The 20,353-nt window shown below is 57.6% G+C and overlaps 1 protein-coding gene across 1 annotated transcript; it reads left to right on the top strand.

Annotated features, from left to right (window-relative positions):
- Nucleotides 1-212: 212 nt before the first annotated feature.
- On the top strand, nucleotides 213-17,774 carry LOC135178964 (alpha-fetoprotein-like). The gene is made up of 14 exons (XM_064150394.1): nucleotides 213-334; nucleotides 1,797-1,857; nucleotides 3,004-3,139; nucleotides 5,058-5,260; nucleotides 6,537-6,684; nucleotides 8,091-8,188; nucleotides 9,045-9,174; nucleotides 9,294-9,508; nucleotides 11,867-11,999; nucleotides 12,125-12,222; nucleotides 13,702-13,840; nucleotides 14,476-14,699; nucleotides 16,176-16,308; nucleotides 17,654-17,774. The coding sequence occupies exons 1-14, from the start codon at nucleotides 250-252 to the stop codon at nucleotides 17,696-17,698; spliced, it is 1,848 nt and encodes a 615-aa protein (XP_064006464.1). The 5' UTR covers nucleotides 213-249; the 3' UTR covers nucleotides 17,699-17,774.
- The last annotated feature ends 2,579 nt before the right edge of the window (nucleotides 17,775-20,353 follow it).

Here is a 20,353-nt window from a genome sequence, read left to right as displayed (position 1 = left end):
AAGCCTCAGCAACACACAGAAAGCCTCTCCAAGGTCCTGCCTTTGCAGCAAGCTCATCGCCCTGAGCAAACAGGGACCTTGGCTCATCACTGTGGGACATCCTCAGTGCTGTATGGGACAGCAAAAAAAAGGTTCTCTTTAACCAGAGGTCCTTTGGGAGAGTATAAAAGCAGCTCCTTCCCCTTCGTTCTTTCTGCCTCCCACAGGATGAATCAAGCCCAGCCCAGCCCCCAGCCCCGTTCTGGCAGCATGACCTGGAGAACAAGACTTGATCTGCTGCTTCTGCTGAGCCTCACTGTAGTCAGAGCCCTGCCTAGAAGCTCTCAGGACATAGGTAAGGCTCTCACTCATTTTTCAGCCTCTTGTGTGGTGCTGATAGCTCCTACCTGGGCAGCTTTGCACTTAATGGTAGTGCATTGGTAGCCACTGGGTATCTTCTGACGTTACCCAACAAAACCCTATCTGAAGGGTTCCTTTGGGACCAGCCTTAGATGTTCTGCTCTTCAGCAGCTTGAGCATCTCTGTGGCACGAAGGGTGGGCAGTGATTAGTGAGAGGAAAGGTCCTGAAGAGGAATTCAATCCACCACTGGTGTGAGGGACTCCAAAACCTGCTGCAGGGCTCCCTGCACGTCCACAAGGAAGTGAGGCAGAGAAGCCCCAAGCGATGCTACCTTTAAGTGGCTGTTCAGAGCAGCTGAGTTATTGCTCTGTGTGGTCCTTTGGAGGACTCTTCCTCTCTCTGCTGAAGAGCCTACAACGACCACACCTCACCCAGCTTGATTGCCTCCTGTGGCACAGCTGGGACCCTCCAGCAGTGTGTGTGGCTCAGGTGCTCCTTTCCACCACAAATGCTCAGCAGCAGCCAAATTCCTTCCTCTTCAGGACTTGCAAATGCACTGAACGGCCCAGGAGTGGGAAAGGGAGCTGATGTTGCTGTGCTTGTCTCCTGCTGTCACCTCAGCTGCTGCCTGTGCCCTTACCTCCTGCTGCCACCTCACTTCTCCTGCCCTGCTAGAGGGACAAGCTCAGTTTTGCTTTGGCTCCTTCGAGCCTTTTACACCTTACCAACACAAGCAGCTTGACTTGGGAGCAGGCTCCTTCCTTGGAGTGCCTGGTCAGGTGTTGGCACAGGCTGCTCAGGGAGGTGGTGGAGTTCCCAGCCCTGGAGGTGCTCAAGAAACCTGTGGCCATGGCACTTGGGGACAGGGCTTAGCAGCCACGGTGGTCTTAGGTTCTCCAACCCAAACAGTTGTATAGCTCTGTGATTTTGAAGTGACCATTCTCTGGCAGAGCTTAATAAAGAGCCAGTGGCAGATGGAAAATGATTTGCTCAGGACCTTCCCAGGCAGTGGACATCTTTACCTTCCTCTGGGCCACTTCACAGCGTGGCCAGAGGGATGCAGCTCTGAAGCATTGAGCAGCTTTGCCTCCTGGTGTGACCTTCCTCTTACCCCATGGTCTCTGCACAGCAAAACCCTTCATCTGCAGCTAGAGAGTGGCCAAGCCTACCTTTAACTAGCTCTGGGGAGGCTCAAAGGTGTCCTCTTGGGTGTTTATTTCACCTTGGGAAGTGCATCCTCAAAAATGCCCTCCAAGGTTTAGTGTGTTCCTGATGCACCCCTTGAGCTAGGCAGGGAAATCCTCTTGGTGCTGTCCTCATCCTCCTGCTCCAGCCATGTAGGAAGCTCAGCCTTCTGCCTGCCCAGTGCCCCCCTGTGACACCAAACCCACCCCAAGCACCACAGCCAGCCAAGCCCTTCCTGACATTTCATGTTCAAGAGGTTTTGTCTTTCAGAGGAAGGATCCAGCATTGCCCAACGCTTTGCTCAGCTGCAGGAGGACAAGTTCAAAGCCATGTAAGTGCTCCAGGGAAGGTGTCTGCTGGCACAGCTGCTGCCATGAGCATCCCTTGGAGTCCTGGGGGGACAATCAGGGACAGCAATGTGCTCTTGTGGTCAAGGCCACTGGTCTCTTAGGGAGGCATTAAAGAAGAGCATGGCCAGAAGGTCAAGGGAGGTTCTCCTGGCCCTCTGCTCTGCCCTAGTGAGACCACAGCAGCACTGCTGTGTCCAGTTCTGGGCTCAGCAGGTCAAGGGAGGTTCTCCTGGCCCTCTGCTCTGCCCTAGTGAGACCACAGCAGCACTGCTGTGTCCTGTTCTGGGCTCAGCAGGTCAAGGGAGGTTCTCCTGGCCCTCTGCTCTGCCCTAGTGAGACCACAGCAGCACTGCTGTGTCCTGTTCTGGGCTCAGCAGGTCAAGGGAGGTTCTCCTGGCCCTCTGCTCTGCCCTAGTGAGACCACAGCAGCACTGCTGTGTCCAGTTCTGGCCTCAACAGGTCAAGGGAAGTTCTCCTGGCCCTCTGCTCTGCCCTAGTGAGACCACAGCAGCACTGCTGTGTCCAGTTCAGGGCTGCCCAGTTCAAGAGGGACAGGGATATACTGGAGAGTGTCCAAGGGAGGCTATGAGGATGCTGAAGGGGCTGGAACCTCTGTGGGACAAGGAAAGGCTGAGAGACCTGGGGCTGCTTAGTCTGGAGAAGGAAAAACTGGGAGGAGATTTATGAATGTGCACAAATGTCTGCAGGGTGGGGGGCAAGAAGAAGGGCCCAGGCTCTGCTCAGTGGTGTCCTCTGAGAGGAGACAAAGTAGAACTCAGGAAGCTCCTCCTCAGCATGAGGAGAAACTTCTGTGCTCTGAGAGGGTCAGAGCCCTGGAGCAGGCTGCCCAGAGAGGTTGTGGAGTCTCCTTCTCTGGACACTTTGAAGACCCATCTGGACGTGTTCCTGGGTGACCCTGCTCTGGCAGTGATCTCAGTCATCCCCAGGGGTCCCATAGAATGCTATGACTCTGAGCCTTGCAGGTGGGCACTGGGGGTGAGTCAAGCACTCACCCCTGATGCCAGCTCTCCCCAGCCCCAGGTGACACTGTCTCAGCCAGAGAAGGCACACAGTGAGCTTGCAGGTGGCTAGCCAGAGGCTTAATGCTGCTGCTGTGCTCTCTCTAGTGCCATGGTCATGTTTGCTCAGTATGTGCAAGGAGGCTCCTTGGGCAAAGTGCTGAAAGCAGCTGAGGATGTCACAGCCTTTGCCAGAAGCTGTGCTGCTGGGACCAAGGACAACCCAGAGTGCCTGAAGCCTTTGGTGAGATCATTCATGCTTCTCCTCTGGCAAATGCTCTCAGGAGCTGCTGCCTACAGCTCCCTGGAAGGAGGCTGCAGCGAGGTGGGGGTTGGTGTCCTCTCCCCCTTCTCAGGAGACAGAAGGACAAGAAAGGTCCTGAAACTGAGCCAGGGCAGGGTTAGATTGGAGAGGAGGTAAAATTTCTTTGCTGCAAGAGTGGTCAGGGATTGGCACAGGCTGCCCAGGGAGGTGGTGGAGTCCCCATGCCTGGAGGTGTTCAAGAAACCTGTGGCCATGGCTCTTGGGGACATGGTTCAGTGGCCGTGGTGGTGCTGAGTTAATGACTGGACTCAAGGATCTTGGAGGTCTCTTCCAGCCCAAGCAATGCTGTGGCTCTGTGTGGTTTCAAAGCCCTGGCAGATGTTCCTCCAAAGAGGCAGGAATCCTCCCTCTTATTGAGAGAATCCTCTTATTGAGAGACCCTCTGTGTGCCTGTTCAGCCTTGCTGCCTTCATTCCCACCTACAATGCATCTCAGCATAGGGAAGGCAAAGCTCCTCTCTTCCCCTCACCTTTTGCAGTCCCTGCCCTCTATCTCCCTAGCAGGCACTCAGAATGTTGTGTTTCTGTGGCTGGGGTGACAGAGCTCAGAAGCCAAAGGAGATCTTTCTGGCAGCTGTGATGTCTGTAGCCATCTGCTCCAGTCCTTGGTTTCTGGTGGTGCCTGCTCCAGCTCTCCTGGAGCTGGCAGCTTGAATCATGAGACATCAATGTCAGCCCTTGCTGGGGCTTAGTTCTGCTTTGTTAGACACAGAAACAAAGCCTGGATCACAACAGCTCCCAGCTGAGCTGTGGCTGACAGCTGGAGCTCAGCCCTGCTTGGTGGGAAACAAGAAGTGAGACTTCCTCCCTGGCAGGAGCCTGGCTGGGGTCAGAAAGCACAGACCCTGCTGCCCTGCAAGCTGACAGCCTGGGGGGCAGCTACCGAAGGGGTGGGTGATGCTGTGAGGTCAGAGGGGCTGAAAACCACCTCACTGCCCAGTCTGTCTGGGCACAACAGGACCAGAGCTGGAGAAATCATCCCAGAGAGGTCAGGCAGTAGGGAAGGAAGGCACTGAGTTCCTTCACACAGTCACAGAGACAAGCAGGCTGGCAAAGCCTCTCAGGAGCACCAAGCCCAACCATAGCCCCAAGCACCACCTCCAAACCACCCTTCAACACATCCAGGGTTGGTGACTCCACCACCTCCCTGGGCAGCTCATGCCAGTCCCTGACCACTCTCTCTTCCCTAATGTCCAACCTACACCTACCCAGTCTCAGCTAGAGGCCATTCCCTCTTCTGTCTCCAACTGTGTCTGTGAGCACAGACTGAAAGAGTTGGGGCTGTGCAGGCTGCAGAAGAGGAGGCTCCCAGGTGACCTTCTTGTGGCCTTCCAGGATCTGAAGGGGGCTACAAAAAAGCTGGGGAGGGACTTTTTAGGCTCTCAGGGAGTGACAGGACTAGGGGGAATGGAGCAAAGCTGGAGGTGGGGAGAGTCAGAGTGGAGGTGAGGAGGAAGTTGTTGAGCATGAGAGTGGTGAGAGGCTGGAATGGGTTGCCCAGGGAGGTGGTTGAGGCCCCATGGCTGGAGGTGTTTCAGGCCAGGCTGGCTGAGGCTGTGTGCAGCCTGCTCTAGGGTAGGGTGTCCCTGGGCATGGCAGGGGGCTTGGAACTGGCTGCTCCTTGTGGTCCCTTCCAACCCTGCCTGATTCCATGATTAATTCCTTGTGAGAAGAGACCAGCAGCAGCCTCTCCACAGCATCCCTTCAGGTAGTTGCAGACAGCAATTCAGGTTGAGGCTTGTCTCAAAGCAGCCTCTTCACAGAGCTGAGAGGAGCAGGATGAGCTCCTCCCCCCCCCCCCCCCCCCCCCCCCAGTGACCTCTCCTCCTTTCTCACAGGACAGGATTTTCCTCGATGCAGCATGCCAGCAGCAAGATCTTCCCAAGCTTTCTGAGTGCTGTGCTGAAAAGGATCCTGCCAGACATGACTGCTTCCTCTCCCTGAAAAACTCATCCAGAGGCTTCACTTCTCCTTTTGACAGCCCAAATGCTGAAGCTGCCTGCCAAAACTACTCCCAGCATCCCCAGCCAGCAAGGGCACAGTAAGTAAAGGAACCCTGCCCTCATTGCCAGTGGTGAGCCTGGGGACAGCAGGTGCAGCAGCAGCCTAAGCTCCTCTGCAATCTTCCACTTGGTCCAATTCCCAAGGGGAATGATCTGTCTAAATTCCCCTGGCATTCTGGGAAGCATCTTCTCTCACCTCCTGCTTTGGAGAGAGGTCAAGCAACCTGCCCTAACTTACTGTGGCCTGGGGAGAGGACCCACCTGAAGCCAAGGGACTCCCTGTGGAAGCCAAGGGGCTCTCTGTATGAGCCAAGGAACTCCCTGTACTAGCCAAGGGGCTCCCTGTGGAAGCCAAGGAACTCTCTGTACTAGCCAAAGGGCTCCCTGTGGAAGCCAAGTGGCTCTCTGTATGAGCCAAGGAACTACCTGTACTAGCCAAGGGGCTCCCTGTACTAGCCAAGGGGCTCTGTACTAGCCAAGGGACTCCCTGTACTAGCCAAAGGGCGCTCTGTACTAGCCAAGGAGCTCTGTACTAGCCAAGGGACTCCCTGTACTAGCCAAGGAGCTCTGTACTAGCCAAGGGGCGCTCTGTACTAGCCAAGGGGCGCTCTGTACTAGCCAAGGGGCGCTCTGTACTAGCCAAGGAGCTCTGTACGAGCCAAGGGACTCCCTGTACTAGCCAAGGGGCTCTGTACGAGCCAAGGGACTCCCTGTGGAAGCCAAGCAGGAGTTTTGCTGCCTCTCAGCCATAGCTGGCAGGATTGGAGACTTCACTTTGCAACCCCACCTGAGTTCTCCAGGATAAACAACCATGCTCCACATGATCACACAAACACAGGGGCTGGAAGGGACCTCTGGAGATCATCCAGTCCAACCCCCTGCCAGGGCAGGGTCACCTAGAGACAGTCATAGAATCAGCCAGGCTGGAGGAGACCTCCAAGCTCAGCCAGGCCAACCTAGCACCCAGCCCTGCCCAATCAAGCAGACCACGGCACTAAGTGCCTCAGCCAGGCTTGGCTTCAACACCTAAGGAACTCAGGCAGGTGGGGTTTGAATCTCTCCAGAGATGGAGACTCCACCACCTCTCTGGGCAGCCTGCTCCAGAGCTCCATCACCCTTCAATTACAGAAGCTCCTCCTCGTGTGTAGATGGAACTTCTGCCGCTCAAGTCTGTGCCTGTTATCCCTTGTCCTGTGGGAACAGCCACCCACCTGGCACCCACCCGTGAAGTATCCTGCCAGGAGACCTTCAGCAGCTCTCACTCCCTGCCTGGCAGGGGCTGCCAAAGCAGAGACCTTTCCCTCTGGGTTTCAGCTTTATCTACCAGGTCTCCAGGCAGCATCCTTTCCTCTACGCCCCAACCGTCCTGGCCGCGGCTGCCCGCTACGAGGAGATGCTGAAGAGCTGCTGCACAGGCGCTGGAGCCTCCCCTGCCGGCCCAGAGGAGTGCCTCGGGAGACAGGTACCGCACGGCAGCTCCGCAGCGAGCAGCCAGGACCTGCCGCAGCCACACGGGCACTGCAGCCAGCCCGCCCTGGCACCTGCGGCTGGCATCAGGAGGCATAGCATCGGGCAAGGCTGGAAGGGAGCACAAGGAGCAGCCAGTGCCAACCCCCCTGCCATGCCCAGGGACACCCTACCCTAGAGCAGGCTGCACACAGCCTCAGCCAGCCTGGCCTTAAACACCTCCAGCCATGGGGCCTCAACCACCTCCCTGGGCAGCCCATTCCAGCCTCTCACCACTCTCATGCTCAACAACTTCCTCCTCACCTCCAGTCTGACTCTCCCCACCTCCAGCTTTGCTCCATTCCCCCTAGTCCTGGCACTCCCTCAGAGCCTACAAAGTCCCTCCCCAGCCTTTTTGTGGCCCCCTTCAGATCCTGGAAGGCCACAAGAAGGTCACCTGGGAGCCTCCTCTTCTGCAGCCTGCACAGCCCCAACTCTTTCAGTCTGTGCTCACAGCAGAGCTGCTGCAGCCCTCTGAGCATCCTCCTGGCCCTGCTCTGGACACTCTCCAGCATCTCCACATCCCTCTTGTAATGGGGGCTCCAGACCTGGCTGCAGTACTCCAGGTGGGGTCTGAGCTGAGCAGAGCAGAGCAGAGCAGAGGGGGAGAATCCCCTCCCTGGCCCTGCTGGCCACACTGCTGCTGCTGCAGCCCAGGCTCTGGTTGGCTTTCTGGGCTGCAAGTGCACACTGCTGGCTCATGCTGAGCTTCTCCTCCAGCAGCACCCCCAAGTCCCTCTCCTCAGGGCTGCTCTCCAGCCACTCACTGCCCAGCCTGGATTTGTGCTTGGGATTTGGATCCATCAAGTTGAGGACAGGTTGAAATAAAAATAGAGTCATAGAACTGTTTGGGTTGGAACAGCCCTCTGAGGGGGGGCGGGTGTGGAGTCCCCATCCCTGGAGTGATTCAAGAAATGTGTGGCCATGGCACTTCAGGACATGGTTTAATGGCCATGGTGGTCTTAGGGTGATAGCTGGACTTGATCTTAGAGGTCTCTTCCAACCCAAACCATTCTGTGTCTCTCTGCTCCACACTAGGGGATCTCATGCCCTGCATAGAAACTGGGGAGGACTTGGCATGGGGGGGATCACTGCTGGGGCATTGGGCAGCAGGTGGTGAGGGGAGATCACTGCTGGAGGTGAGGGGAGATCACTGCTGGGGCACTGGGCAGCAGGTGGTGAGCAACCACAGTGCCCATCCCTGGTCTTGTCTTGGGCTTTGTTCTCCTCTGCCCTCGTTACCTTCTCTGTGAAGACAGCTGTCAGTGTGCTGCTGGTTGAGTCTTGTCCTTGCTGGCAGCTTTGGGGTGGAATGTTGCCTTTCCTTCCACTTCCATGGTCTGCATCCCTTCTTTCTACCAGGCACCAAAGGTGGTGAAGCCACTAAAAGAAGATGTCCTGAGGCAGGAACACACCTGTGGCATCTTGGAGAAGTTTGGAGAAAGGACCCTGCAGGCCCTGTGAGCTTTCCTTGCTGGGTGATGAGGATGAGAGGAGTGTTCCGTGGGAGCTGTGGGTGCCTCCATGCCTGCACACTGCAGTGACTCTGGGCACCAGCCACAGCCTCTCTGTGTGCAGGTCACACGTGGGAGCAGCTCCCAGGGGAGTGGAAACAACAGATTCCTGCGTGGCACCTGCCACCCTTCCCTTACAGACTGCCATGGGCCCCTAAAAGCTAACCCAAAGCTTGAAACCAGTGCAGCTCTGGGTGATGGGAGGGACTGGGAGCAAGGCACAGCTCAGCTCCTCACCCATGGCTGCCACAAGGCTGCTCCTCTAATTCCATAGGATGGGTTGGGTCGAAAGGGACCTTGAGGATCATCCAGTTCCACCCCCCTGCCATGGGCAGGGACACTTCCCACCAGCCCAGCTTGCTTAAGGTCCCATCCCACCTGGCCTTGAACACCTCCAGGGAGGCAGCATCCACAGCTTCCCTGGGCAACCTGTGCCTGTGTCTCCCCACCCTCACTGGAAAGAACTTCTTCCTCACCTCCAGTCCCAACCTGCCCTCCTCAAGCTCCAATCCATTGCCCCTCGTCCTTGTCACTTCATGCTCACCTGTGTCTTCTCTCCCTGCAGCTCACTTTAGATACCTCTGCAAACCTCAGCCATTGGCTTTGAGGAAGTTTCATGTCTGTTAACTTCAGTGGGAGCAGGGAGAGACCTCCCCCTGAGCAATCAGGGTACCCCCACCCCAAAAACCCATCCAGCTGGTTCGGTTGGCAAAGACCTCTGGGCTTATCGAGTCGATGGCGACAGCGGCCTCAGCCTCCCACCCTGAGCACAGACCCCACCAACCTTTGTTCTTCCTCGCAGGAAACTTGCTCAGATAAGCCAGAAGCTGCCCAGGGCTGACTTTGGCAGCGTGAGCAAGCTGGTGCTGGGTGTCACTGCCATGCACAAGGCCTGCTGCCGCGGGGCTACGCTGGACTGCATGAGCGCCAGGGTACAGCACAGCCTTCCTGCCTGCAGGAGCTGAGGGCAGCTCTCTTCTTGCTCTCAGGGCTTTGTTCCCACTGCTGAAATTTCCTCAGTCCCCTTCTTTTGTTGTTGTTGGCTTGCCAGGAGGAGATCCTGCGCTACGTCTGCAGCCACCGGGACATCCTGGCCAGCAAAACCCAGCAGTGCTGTGAGAAGCCTCTGCTGCAGAGAGCTGAATGCATCCTGGCTGCAGACAACGATGACAGACCTGCAGGCTTGTCCCCACACATCAGGGAGTTCATAGAGGACAAAGGAATATGCCAGCAGTTTGCCCAGGAAAAAGATAAGCACTTGGCCAGGTGAGGGAGGACTTCCCCTGCCCTGCACTGGAGGTGACACTTTAGGTGGCCTCTCAGCACCTAGGCATGGGGGCTGGGCAAGCTGATCTCAGCAAAGCATCCCCAGCCCTAGGAGATGTGGAGTGGCAACAAACACAGGGCAGGGCAGCACTGCTATGGCAGAGACAGAACAGGACATGTGCAGTGTAGGAACTATCAGCTCCCAGGTGCAGAATCAAGCAGGTTGGAAAAGACCTCCAAGTTTTGGGCTCCTCAGTTCAAGAGAGATGTTGAGGTGCTGAAACGTGTCCAGAGAAGGGCAACGAAGCTGCTGAGGGGCCTGGAGCACAGGGCAGAGCTGGGTGCTAGGTTGGGCTGGATGAGCTTGGAGGTCTCTTCCAACCTGATTGATTCTATGAAGCAAGGTGAAGATTGTATGAAGCAAACTCACCCAGCCCAACCCAGCACCTAACCCTTCTCATTAACCAGGCCCTGGCACCAAGTGCCTCAGACAGCCTCCTTTTAAACACCTCCAGGGATGGGGACTCCACCACCTCCCTGGGCAGCCCATTCCAATGCCAATCACTCTCTCTGACAACAACTTCCTCCTAACATCCAGCCTAGACCTCCCCTGCCACAGCTTGAGACTGTGTCCCCTTGTTCTGTTGCTGGCTGCCTGGCAGCAGAGCCCAACCCCACCTGGCTACAGCCTCCCTTCAGGTAGCTGCAGACAGCAATGAGCTCTGCCCTGAGCCTTCTCTTCTCCAGGCTGCACACCCCCAGCTCCCTCAGCCTCTCCTAAGAGGGCTGTGCTCTGGACTTGATCCCAGGCTCAAAACACAGCTTTGAGCTGCTCCTAAGTGGCAATTTCAGAACGCTTGAGCCAGACTCACATCTTGATTCCAACAGGATTGCTCCAGGGAGGTTGGAACTAGATGACCTCTAAGGGCCTTTCCAACCCAAACCATGGAAGGATTTCTGTTCTGGCTGTGTCCTTTTCTGCAGTGAAGCCCTGTGAAGGAGGCTGGATGAGGCACCCAGTGCCATGGTTTGGTTAATTAGGTGATAGGTTGGACTCAGTGATCTCAGAGGGCTTTTCCAACCTGCTTAATTCTGTGATCCTAAAGCTGGGCAAGAAAGCCACAGGTTGCAGCTGGGAGTTACTTCATGATGGTTGAGACAGGAATGACAACAGAGGCAGAGCCCCAGCCCCACAAAGCTCTAAGCTGGGCTCGCCCCAAGCTCAGCCTGAGCTGGGACTGTGCCGAGCACAAGACTGGCTCAGAGGCTGCTGCTGTGCTCCCTCAGCCACCTCCTGCTCAGCACCATCCCATGGCCCAGGCTCAGAGGCTGCTGCTGTGCTCCCTCAGCCACCTCCTGCTCAGCACCATCCCATAGCCCAGGCTCAGGCTGAGCTGGGACTGTGCCATGCACAGGACTGGCTCAGAGGCTGCTGCTGTGCTCCCTCAGCCACCTCCTGCTCAGCACCATCCCATAGCCCAGGCTCAGGCTGAGCTGGGACTGTGCTGTGCACAGAACTGGCTCAGAGGCTGTAGCCCAGGCTCAGGCTGAGCTGGGACTGTGCTGTGCACAGAACTGGCTCAGAGGCTGTAGCCCAGGCTCAGGCTGAGCTGGGACTGTGCTGTGCACAGGACTGGCTCAGAGGCTGCTGCTGTGCTCCCTCAGCCACCTCCTGCTCAGCACCATCCCATAGCCCAGGCTCAGGCTGAGATGGGACTGTGCCATGCACAGGACTGGCTCAGAGGCTGCTGCTGTGCTCCCTCAGCCACCTCCTGCTCAGCACCATCCCATAGCCCAGGCTCAGAGGCTGCTGCTGTGCTCCCTCAGCCACCTCCTGCTCAGCACCATCCCATAGCCCAGGCTCAGAGGCTGCTGCTGTGCTCCCTCAGCCACCTTCTGCTCAGCACCATCCCATGGCCCAGGCTCAGAGGCTGCTGCTGTGCTCCCTCAGCCACCTCCTGCTCAGCACCATCCCATGGCCCAGGCTCAGAGGCTGCTGCTGTGCTCCCTCAGCCACCTCCTGCTCAGCACCATCCCATAGCCCAGGCTCAGAGGCTGCTGCTGTGCTCCCTCAGCCACCTTCTGCTCAGCACCATCCCATGGCCCAGGCTCAGAGGCTGCTGCTGTGCTCCCTCAGCCACCTCCTGCTCAGCACCATCCCATAGCCCAGGCTCAGAGGCTGCTGCTGTGCTCCCTCAGCCACCTCCTGCTCAGCACCATCCCAGACTGGGGGCACAGAAGGCTGTGTGAAGCTGGGAAGCCCTTCCCTCCCCCACCCCAGGGCAGCCCAGCTCTGCCTACCTGCTGAGGCCGGGAGGTTTGGCAGCTCTCTCACTCCTGCTCCTCCACACCTGGCAGGTTTCTGTACGAGTACTCCCGCAGACACCCTGAGTTTTCTGCTCAGATGCTCCTGAGGGTCGGGAAGGGCTACGAGGAGCTGCTGACAGAGTGCTGCAGGAGTGGGGCCCCAGAGAACTGCTGCAGCAGAGGGGTGAGCGCTGCTGGGCTTCACACAGCCTCCTGCCCACGGCCACCCAGGGCTGCCTGGCAGGCAGGAGGGTGCCCTGCGCTCCCTGGCACTGAGCCTCCTCAGCTGAACCTCTCTTTTTCGTTCAGGAGGAGGAGCTGAAGAAGCACATTTACGAGACAGAGAGCGTGATGAAGGCAAGCTGTGACATCTACAAGGAGAAAGGGGATTACTACTTCCAGAATGAGTGAGCACTTCTCAGGCACTCACACTGGGCTAAGCCAAGCTAAAAGCCACCTCTGGAACATTTGGACCAATTCACAGCTTCTGGGAGTCTTTCCTCTCTTGTCCCACACAGCATTGTGGCCTCTTAGGGGTTCTCTCCTTGACACTTAGCCAGCTGAGCTTCTCTGCCCTGCACTCTGCATGCTTCTAATTGACTGGCCAGGGCTGGGTGCTAGGTTGGACTGGATGAGCTTGGAGGTCTCTTCCAACCTGCTTGATTCTATGATTCAGCACAAGAGAGGACAATTTAGGCACTCTGGGAGCACCTAGGCATGGAGCCTGGGCAAGCTGACCTTAGTAAAGCATCCCCCAAGCCTAGAAGGTTGGGCAGGGCAGGGCAGGGCTGCTATGAACTCCTGAGGCAGGGAAGTGACAGCCTGAGCAATCTCCCACCCATGTCTCCTGTGGCACTCCTGCTTTAAAGCTGCATTTTGAGCTGTGAGCTGTAACTTGGAGAGTCTCTCATTCGGCCAGAAGGTGGTTTCTGAGCCTTTTGCAAAGGTTTGGCTCCCTGCAGCAGCTCGAATCACTCAGGGCTTGTAGCAACGCTCCAGCTGCAGCAGCAGAGGGCAAACCCCAAGCAGCTGAGCCATGCAGCGTGGTCAGGCACAACGAGCAGGCACAAGCCCTTTGGAGCAGCTCTGGCCCCGGTTTGCAATGGTAATGCAGCACCTGCCTGAGCTAAAGCTTGTGAGCAGCTTCAGGGGCACCTCCACGCTGCTGTGTGGTGTGCTCAGCCAAGGCTCAGCTGCCTTCTCTGTGAGGACAGGCTGGGCTGCCTGTGCTTCTCAGCTCTAGAGAGCCTGAGGTTGTGCCAGGGGAGGGTTAGATTGGAGATTAGGATTGGAACAGGTTACCCAGAGGGGTGGTGGAGTCCCCATCCCTGGAGGGGTACAAGAAATGTGTGCACATGGCACCTGGGGACATGGTTTGATGGCCATGCTGGTCTTAGGTCAATGGCTGGACTCAACCTTAGAGGGCTTCTTCAGCCCAAAATGTTCTGTGGGTTGTCTGTACAAGCCCTCTGGAACTAGATAGAGGCTTCCACCAGAGCTCTCACACAGACCTCAGGTTCTGAACACCAGGCTCAGTCCTGCTCTTAGAACCACAGAACCAGTCAGGGTTGGAAGGGAGCACAAGGATCAGCCAGTTCCAACTCCCCTGCCATGCCCAGGGACACCCTACCCTAGAGCAGGCTGCACACAGCCTCAGCCAGTCTGGCCTTAAACACCTCCAGCCATGGGGCCTCAACCACCTCCCTGGGCAACCCATCCCAGCCTCTCACCACTCTCATGCTCAACAACTTCCTCCTCACCTCCAGTCTCTTGTGCTAATGAGTGCTCTGCAGGGTCTGGCTGGAGCTCTGCACAGGCAAAGGAAGCTCTTTGCTCGCCGCTGCCTGGTGGAACCACAACTGTCATCAGAGGAATTGTCATTCCAGGCTTCTGCTGAGCTTCACCAAGAAGATGCCCCAGCTGACATCTGCAGAGCTGATCGAGTTCACCAAGCAGATGACCACCATTGGCTCCAAATGCTGCCAGCTGAGCCAGGACAAGCTGCTGCCTTGCGCTGAGGAGAGCGTGAGTAGGGCAGGGCTGCAGAGGGACCTCTGCCAGAGCTGAAGGTACCCACAGGCACTCTGCAGAGCAGCAGAGGTGGTTTATGAGGGCATCACATCACTCCTGTGGGCAAAGGGCAGCCCCTAAAGTGTGAATGTCTATAAACATCTGAGGGCTGGCAGGAGTGGGGGGACAGGCTCTGCTCACTGGGACAGGACAAGGAGCTGCAGCACAGGAGGTTCTGCCTCAACACAAAGGGGAACTTCTTGACTGTGAGGGTCCCAGAGCACTGGCACAGGCTCCCCAGGGAGGTTGTGGAGTCTCCTTCTCTGGAGCCTTCCAAGGCCTGTCTGGATGTGTTCCTTTGTGCTCTGTGTCAGATGGTATTGCCCTGCTGTGGCAGGGGGGTTGGACTCGGTGATCTCCGTGGATCCCTTCCAAGCTCTAACACCCTGTGAATGCAAAGCATCTGATCCATTTTGCTCTGCCCACCGTGGCACAGTCAGGTTCTGTCCCACAGGCAGGGTTTTGTTTCAGCCTGGGCTGTTCTTCTCTCTCCCCTCTACTGCAGCAGCCTCTGCTGCAGGGATTCTGGAAGAGAGCAGATAACCTAAGGTCCCTTTTTTCTCCCTCCTCCTCCTCCTCCCTCTGTGAAGCTGGATCTGGTGCTGGGAGAAATCTGCAGAAGACACCTAAGGGATCCTATAAACCCAGGAGTCTGCCACTGCTGCAGCAGCTCCTACTCCTTCAGGAGGCCCTGCCTGGGGAAGCTGGAGATGGATGAGAGTTTCGAGCCCTTGCCCCTGACTCCTGAGCTGTTCCCCTTCCACGAAGACCTCTGCACCAGCCAGGAGGAGATGCTGCAGCACAGGAAGCAGGAGTAAGCCCTGCCTCTTGTACTCTCAGAATCACATAGAATCATAGAATCAACCAGGTTGGAAGAGACCTCCAAGCCCATCCAGTCCAACCTAGCACCCAGCCCTAGCCAGTCAACCAGACCATGGCACTAAGTGCCTCAGCCAGGCTTTGCTTGAAGACCCCCAGGGACGGTGCCTCCACCACCTCCCTGGGCAGCCCATTCCAATGGGAAATCACTCTCTCTGGCAAAGCCCCTCAGGATCACCAAGCCCAACCTAGAACCCTACTCTACAAGGCTCACCTTAAACCATAGCCCCAAGCACCACCTCCAAATCACCCTTAAACACATCCAAGGCTGGTGACACTCCCCCCTGTGCCTCCTGCTCTTACCCTGGCAGTGCTCCCCTTGCCCACATCCTCCTGCAGCCTCTGGAAAGCTGCCTGCTGCCCCCCACGCAGCCACTGCAGGGCTTGAAATCCTCCCTGGCTGTTACCTCGTGCTGTGGGGAGCCCACAGACGTCCTGGGCTGGCTTTCACCCAGCCATGGTCCATCCAGCTCCGTGGTCTGCAGCCATCCCCAGGCTTTGGTCAGGGTGGAGCAGCTTCAAGCCTGAGCATTGCATTTGGTTGCCAGGGGAATGGGCCAGTGCCACTCTGGGGTGTATTAGAAGGGCTGTGGTTAGGAGGTCGAGGGAGGTTCTCCTTCCCCTCTGCTCTGCCCTGCTGAGGCCAAATCTGGAGTATTGTGTCCAGTTCTGTCCCACCCAGCCCAGCTCAAGAAGGACCTCAGGGAGCTGCTTGAGAGAGCCCAGCACAAAACCACAAAAATGATGAAGGAAGTTGAACATCTTCCTTGTGAGGAGAGCCTGAGGGAGCTGGGGCTGAGCAGCTTGGAGAGGAGGAGACTAAGGGGTGACCACATTTGTGTCTATAAGTGTGCAGGGGGAGTGCCAGGAGGCTGGAGCCAGGCTCTGCTGGGTGGTGCCCAGTGACAGGACAAGGGGCAGTGGGTGCAAGCTGAGGCATAGGAGGTTCCATGTGAACTTGAGGAAGAATTTTTTCCCTGTGAGGGTGACAGAGCACTGGCACAGGCTGCCCAGGGGGGCTGTGGAGTCTCCCTCTCTGGAGACACTCAAGAACCTTCTGGATGCACTCCTGTGTGATCTGCTCTGGGTGATCCTGCTCTGGCAGGGGGGCTGGACCAGAGGAGCTTTGGAGGTCCCCTCCAGCTCCTGACACTCTGTGAGTCTATGACCTTTGCTCCCTGCTGCAAGCACAGCAAAGGAAAAGAGAGCTGGAGGCAGGGGCTGGGCAGCACCTGGGCTCCGAAGGCTTTCAAGACTCATCTGGATGTGTTCTGGAGTGACCTGCCCTGAGCGATGCTGCTCTGGCAGGGTGACCTTCAGAGGTCCCTTCCAGCCCCCAGCACTGCCGAGGGAGAGCCTGGCAGCCCCTGCCGTGCCCGCTGCTGACAGAGCTGCGCTGCTTCCCCTGCAGGATGCTCATCAACCTCATCAAGTACAAGCCCCGCATCTCGCAGGCGCAGCTGGCCTCGCTCTCGGCTGCCTTCGCCACCATGAGGGAGCAGTGCTGCGGCCAGCCCAGCCCCCAGGCCTGCTTCCAGACACAGGTACCAGTGCTGCCTGCCCCCCCCCCCGCCACAAACAAGCAGCCCCGGGCTGGGCACTGCTCCCCCCAGCCGCAGAACCAGGGCCCGGGCAGCCAGGCTGCCCCCAGCCCTGCCAGGCACAAGCCCTGCCTACAAGCAGGTCCCTCCCAGCAGCTGGGTGCCCACTGGGGGCGCAGGTCCCTTCTGCAGCTGGGTGCCCACTGGGGATGCAGATCCCTTCTGCAGCTGGGTGCCCACTGGGGATGCAGATCCCTTCTGCAGCTGGGTGCCCACTGGGGATGCAGATCCCTTCTGCAGCTGGGTGCCCACTGGGGATGCAGATCCCTTCTGCAGCTGGGTGCCCACTGGGGATGCAGAGCCCTTCCAGCAGCTGGGTGCCCACTGGGGATGCAGAGCCCTCCCAGCAGCTGGGTGCCCACTGGGGATGCAGAGCCCTCCCAGCAGCTGGGTGCCCACTGGGGATGCAGAGCCCTCCCAGCAGCTGGGTGCCCACTGGGGATGCAGAGCCCTCCCAGCAGCTGGGTGCCCACTGGGGGCGCAGGTCCCTCCCAGCAGCTGAGCAGTGAAAGCAAAACATCTGTTGAAGTGTGGAACGCTGATTAGACCTTGCAGCACACAGTGTCTGTGCACAGCTGGCAGAGAGAACCTCAGCCCCTCTCCTCCTCCCACAGCTCACCCTCCTCAGCCCCTCTCCTCCTCCCACAGCTCACCCACCTCAGCCCTTCTCCTCCTCCCACAGCTCACCCTCCTCAGCCCCTCTCCTCCTCCCACAGCTCACCCACCTCAGCCCCTCTCCTCCTCCCACAGCTCACCCTCCTCAGCCCCTCTCCTCCTCCCACAGCTCACCCTCCTCAGCCCCTCTCCTCCTCCCACAGCTCACCCTCCTCAGCCCCTCTCCTCCTCCCACAGCTCACCCTCCTCAGCTCTTCTCCTCCTCCCACAGCTCACCCACCTCAGCCCCTCTCCTCCTCCCACAGCTCACCCTCCTCAGCTCTTCTCCTCCTCCCACAGCTCACCCTCCTCAGCCCCTCTCCTCCTCCCACAGCTCACCCTCCTCAGCCCCTCTCCTCCTCCCACAGCTCACCCTCCTCAGCTCTTCTCCTCCTCCCACAGCTCACCCTCCTCAGCCCCTCTCCTCCTCCCACAGCTCACCCTCCTCAGCTCCTCTCCTCCTCCCACAGCTCACCCTCCTCAGCTCTTCTCCTCCTCCCACAGCTCACCCTCCTCAGCCCCTCTCCTCCTCCCACAGCTCACCCTCCTCAGCTCTTCTCCTCCTCCCACAGCTCACCCTCCTCAGCTCTTCTCTTGCTGACTCTCCTGCTCATGGATATTTTGTTTTTTCCAGGGTCCAGAACTGATAAAGAGGAGTGAGAAACTGTTATCAGCATAAGGAGGTCCCACAGCAGGTCAGAAGGCTGCTGCTGCCCCAAGGAAGCCCCCACCCAGCTGAGCAGCAGCACAACTCTAAGTGTCCAGGAGGTATGAAGAGGAGCAGGATCTGCCAGAGTGGAGGGAACTGCTGTGGCTCTTCACTCACATCTGGTGGGGTCATGATGCTTCACAGCAGCTCCAGCACTCTGCAGCCTGAACAAGGCAAAGAGATGCCTAAGCAAGCCATCGAGGTCCCACACAGAGCCCCCTGGGTTGTGGAGCTGCAAACGTGGTCTGTGCAGAGATCTCAGCTGGCCTCAGCATTAAACCTGATTGACTCCCACGGGGGAAGAAACCTGTGTGCAGACTTCACCTGGGGCTCCTCTCACTGCCAGTCGAAATGCAGTGCAAGCGTTAAGGCAGCACCAGTAACTTACAGCCAGAGTAAGGGCACAGAGGGTGTGTGGCAGCTTCTGCTCAGCCCCCTGGGATGTGAGGCTGGTTGGGTTTGGCAGCCCAGAGCTGATGGCACAGCACCAGCTCAGGTGAGGCAGATGCTCCAGTCGCTGACTTCGCAGCCCAAGCCAGCAGCCCCCAGCAGCCTCCTCCCTCCAGTCCTCCTTGGAATAAACCCTGCTCTGTGCTTGTCTGGCAGCACTCAGAGAGCTGACAGCCAGCGAGGCTCAGCTTTATCCCACTGCCCTTAAGCCCCAGCAGACTCTGGGCCCCCTACCCTAGCCCTTTCCCAGCACCTCTCAGTCCCAGCTCAGCAGGACAAGCAGAAATTCAACTACTGAACCTCAGGTGGTGGCAAAAATGGCTCCATTTAGCAACTGTGAGCAGAGGCCAGAAGAACACCTCCTGTGCACTGGTTTCTCTTCATCTCAGACCCAGGACTTACAGCTCCTCCACTAACAACTCAGGCAGGGGGAAGCTTTTCCTACTGGATTTATTCCACAGCATTTCCAGGCAACCTTTTCACTGACTCCTGGAATGGGCTGGAAGGGGCCTTTGAGATCATCCAGCTCCAACCCCCTGCCATGGGCAGGGACACCTCCCACCAGCCCAGCTTGCTCAAGGGCCCATCCAACCTGGCCTTGAACACAGACACAACCTCCCTGGGCAACCTGTGCCAGTGTTTCCCCATAGAATCAACCAGGTTGGAAGAGACCTCCAAGCTCAGCCAGCCCAACCTAGCACCCAGCCCTGGCCAAGCAACCAGACCATGGCACTAAGTGCCTCAGCCAGGCTTTGCTTCAACACCTCCAGGCACGGCTACTCCACCACCTCCCTGGGCAGCCCATTCCAATGCCAATCACTCTCTCTGCCAACAACTTCCTCCTAACATCCAGCCTAGACCTCCCCTGATTGCACAACTTGAGGCTCTGTCCCCTTGTTCTGTTGCTGGGTGCCTGGCAGCAGAGCCCAACCCCACCTGGCTACAGCCTCCCTTCAAGGAGTTGCAGACAGCAATGAGCTCTGCCCTGAGCCTCCTCTTCTGCAGGCTGCACACCCCCAGCTCCCTCAGCCTCTCCTCACAGGGCTGTGCTCCAGGCCCCTCACCAGCTTCATTGCCCTTCTTTGGACACCTTCCAGCACCTCAACATCTCTCTTGAATTGAGGAGCCCAGAACTGGACACAGTATTTCCTCCTCATCTCCAGTCTCAATCTCCACTCTTCCAGCTCCAATCCATTGCCTCTCAACCTGCCACTACAAGCCCTTGCAAAAAGGCCCTCTCCAGCTTTCTTGTGCTCAGGTACTGGAGGCTTTTTCCTCCCTGATAGTGTTTCTTACCCAAGGTGAAGCACAAGACACCAGGTGAAAAAGGCAAACTACCAGAGTGGCTTTATTTACATCTCTACAACATCAGCTTTAACGTTAGGCACAGCTCAGGCAGGCAGGAGCTGAGCTACTGCACACTGCTAGGGCCAGCCTGCACCAAAGTCCCTGCCCAGCCTAAGCCCAGCACAGCTGTGAGCTTCAGCTTCTCCATGGAGCATTCCCAACAGTGAACAGGAAACAGCAACAGACCCCCACAGAATCTTGCTCCAAACACTGAGGTGCCTCCAGGAGCAGTCCCAGCAGCATCTACGTACCTGAATTCCCTCCCACCTTGAAGTGAGTGCTGAGGTGCTGCTCAGGGGCAAGTCTCCATTCCTGTTTCTCTGGTGGTAGCTCAAAGCCTAAGCATGTTGAGCATCTCCTGGGCTGGAGCCAGTGAGGCTCGAGGCTCTTGCACAGGTGTTAGTTTGAAGCCAGGTGAGCACCTAAAGTGCAGTCTTGGACACAAGTACCTCTGGCCACTTAGCTCTGCTGGAGAGCTTGCTCCTAACACAAGCCAGAGTGTCCCTAGCAGAAGGGAGCCCACCCAGTCCCTGTTTGCTGTGAAATGAACACTGCCTATGGAAATGTCCCCTTGGAGAGGGCTCCTGGGTGGTGGCTTCTACATCAGGGGGGGTTTTAAAGCCTTGAGCTCTTCAGGGGATTGCTTCTCCAAACTTTAAGCTAGGCTCAGCATCTGCCTTAGAGAATTTAATGCCTCTTCTTGGGTGGTTCCCAGCCTGTATTCCACAACTGAGGAGCAGTGAGCTCTGGTGGGGCTGTGTAGTTATCAGGAGAAGCTTCAGCACTCTGAGTACTGTGCTTGGAGTGCTCCTCATGGACACAGACAAA

This window comes from Pogoniulus pusillus, chromosome 10 (genome assembly GCF_015220805.1).
Source record: "Pogoniulus pusillus isolate bPogPus1 chromosome 10, bPogPus1.pri, whole genome shotgun sequence".
Taxonomy (NCBI): domain Eukaryota; kingdom Metazoa; phylum Chordata; class Aves; order Piciformes; family Lybiidae; genus Pogoniulus; species Pogoniulus pusillus.
This window is presented reverse-complemented; position numbering and strand designations above follow the sequence as displayed.

What these genes read in the sequence shown, in the direction of transcription:
- LOC135178964 (XM_064150394.1), top strand. Translation starts at nt 250, where the DNA reads ATGACCTGGAGAACAAGACTTGATCTGCTGCTTCTGCTGAGCCTCACT. An exon ending in GAGGACAAGTTCAAAGCCAT is followed by an intron (nt 1,858 to 3,003) that starts GTAAGTGCTCCA and finishes TGCTCTCTCTAG; the next exon opens with TGCCATGGTCATGTTTGCTC. An exon ending in CCCCAGCCAGCAAGGGCACA is followed by an intron (nt 5,261 to 6,536) that starts GTAAGTAAAGGA and finishes TCTGGGTTTCAG; the next exon opens with CTTTATCTACCAGGTCTCCA.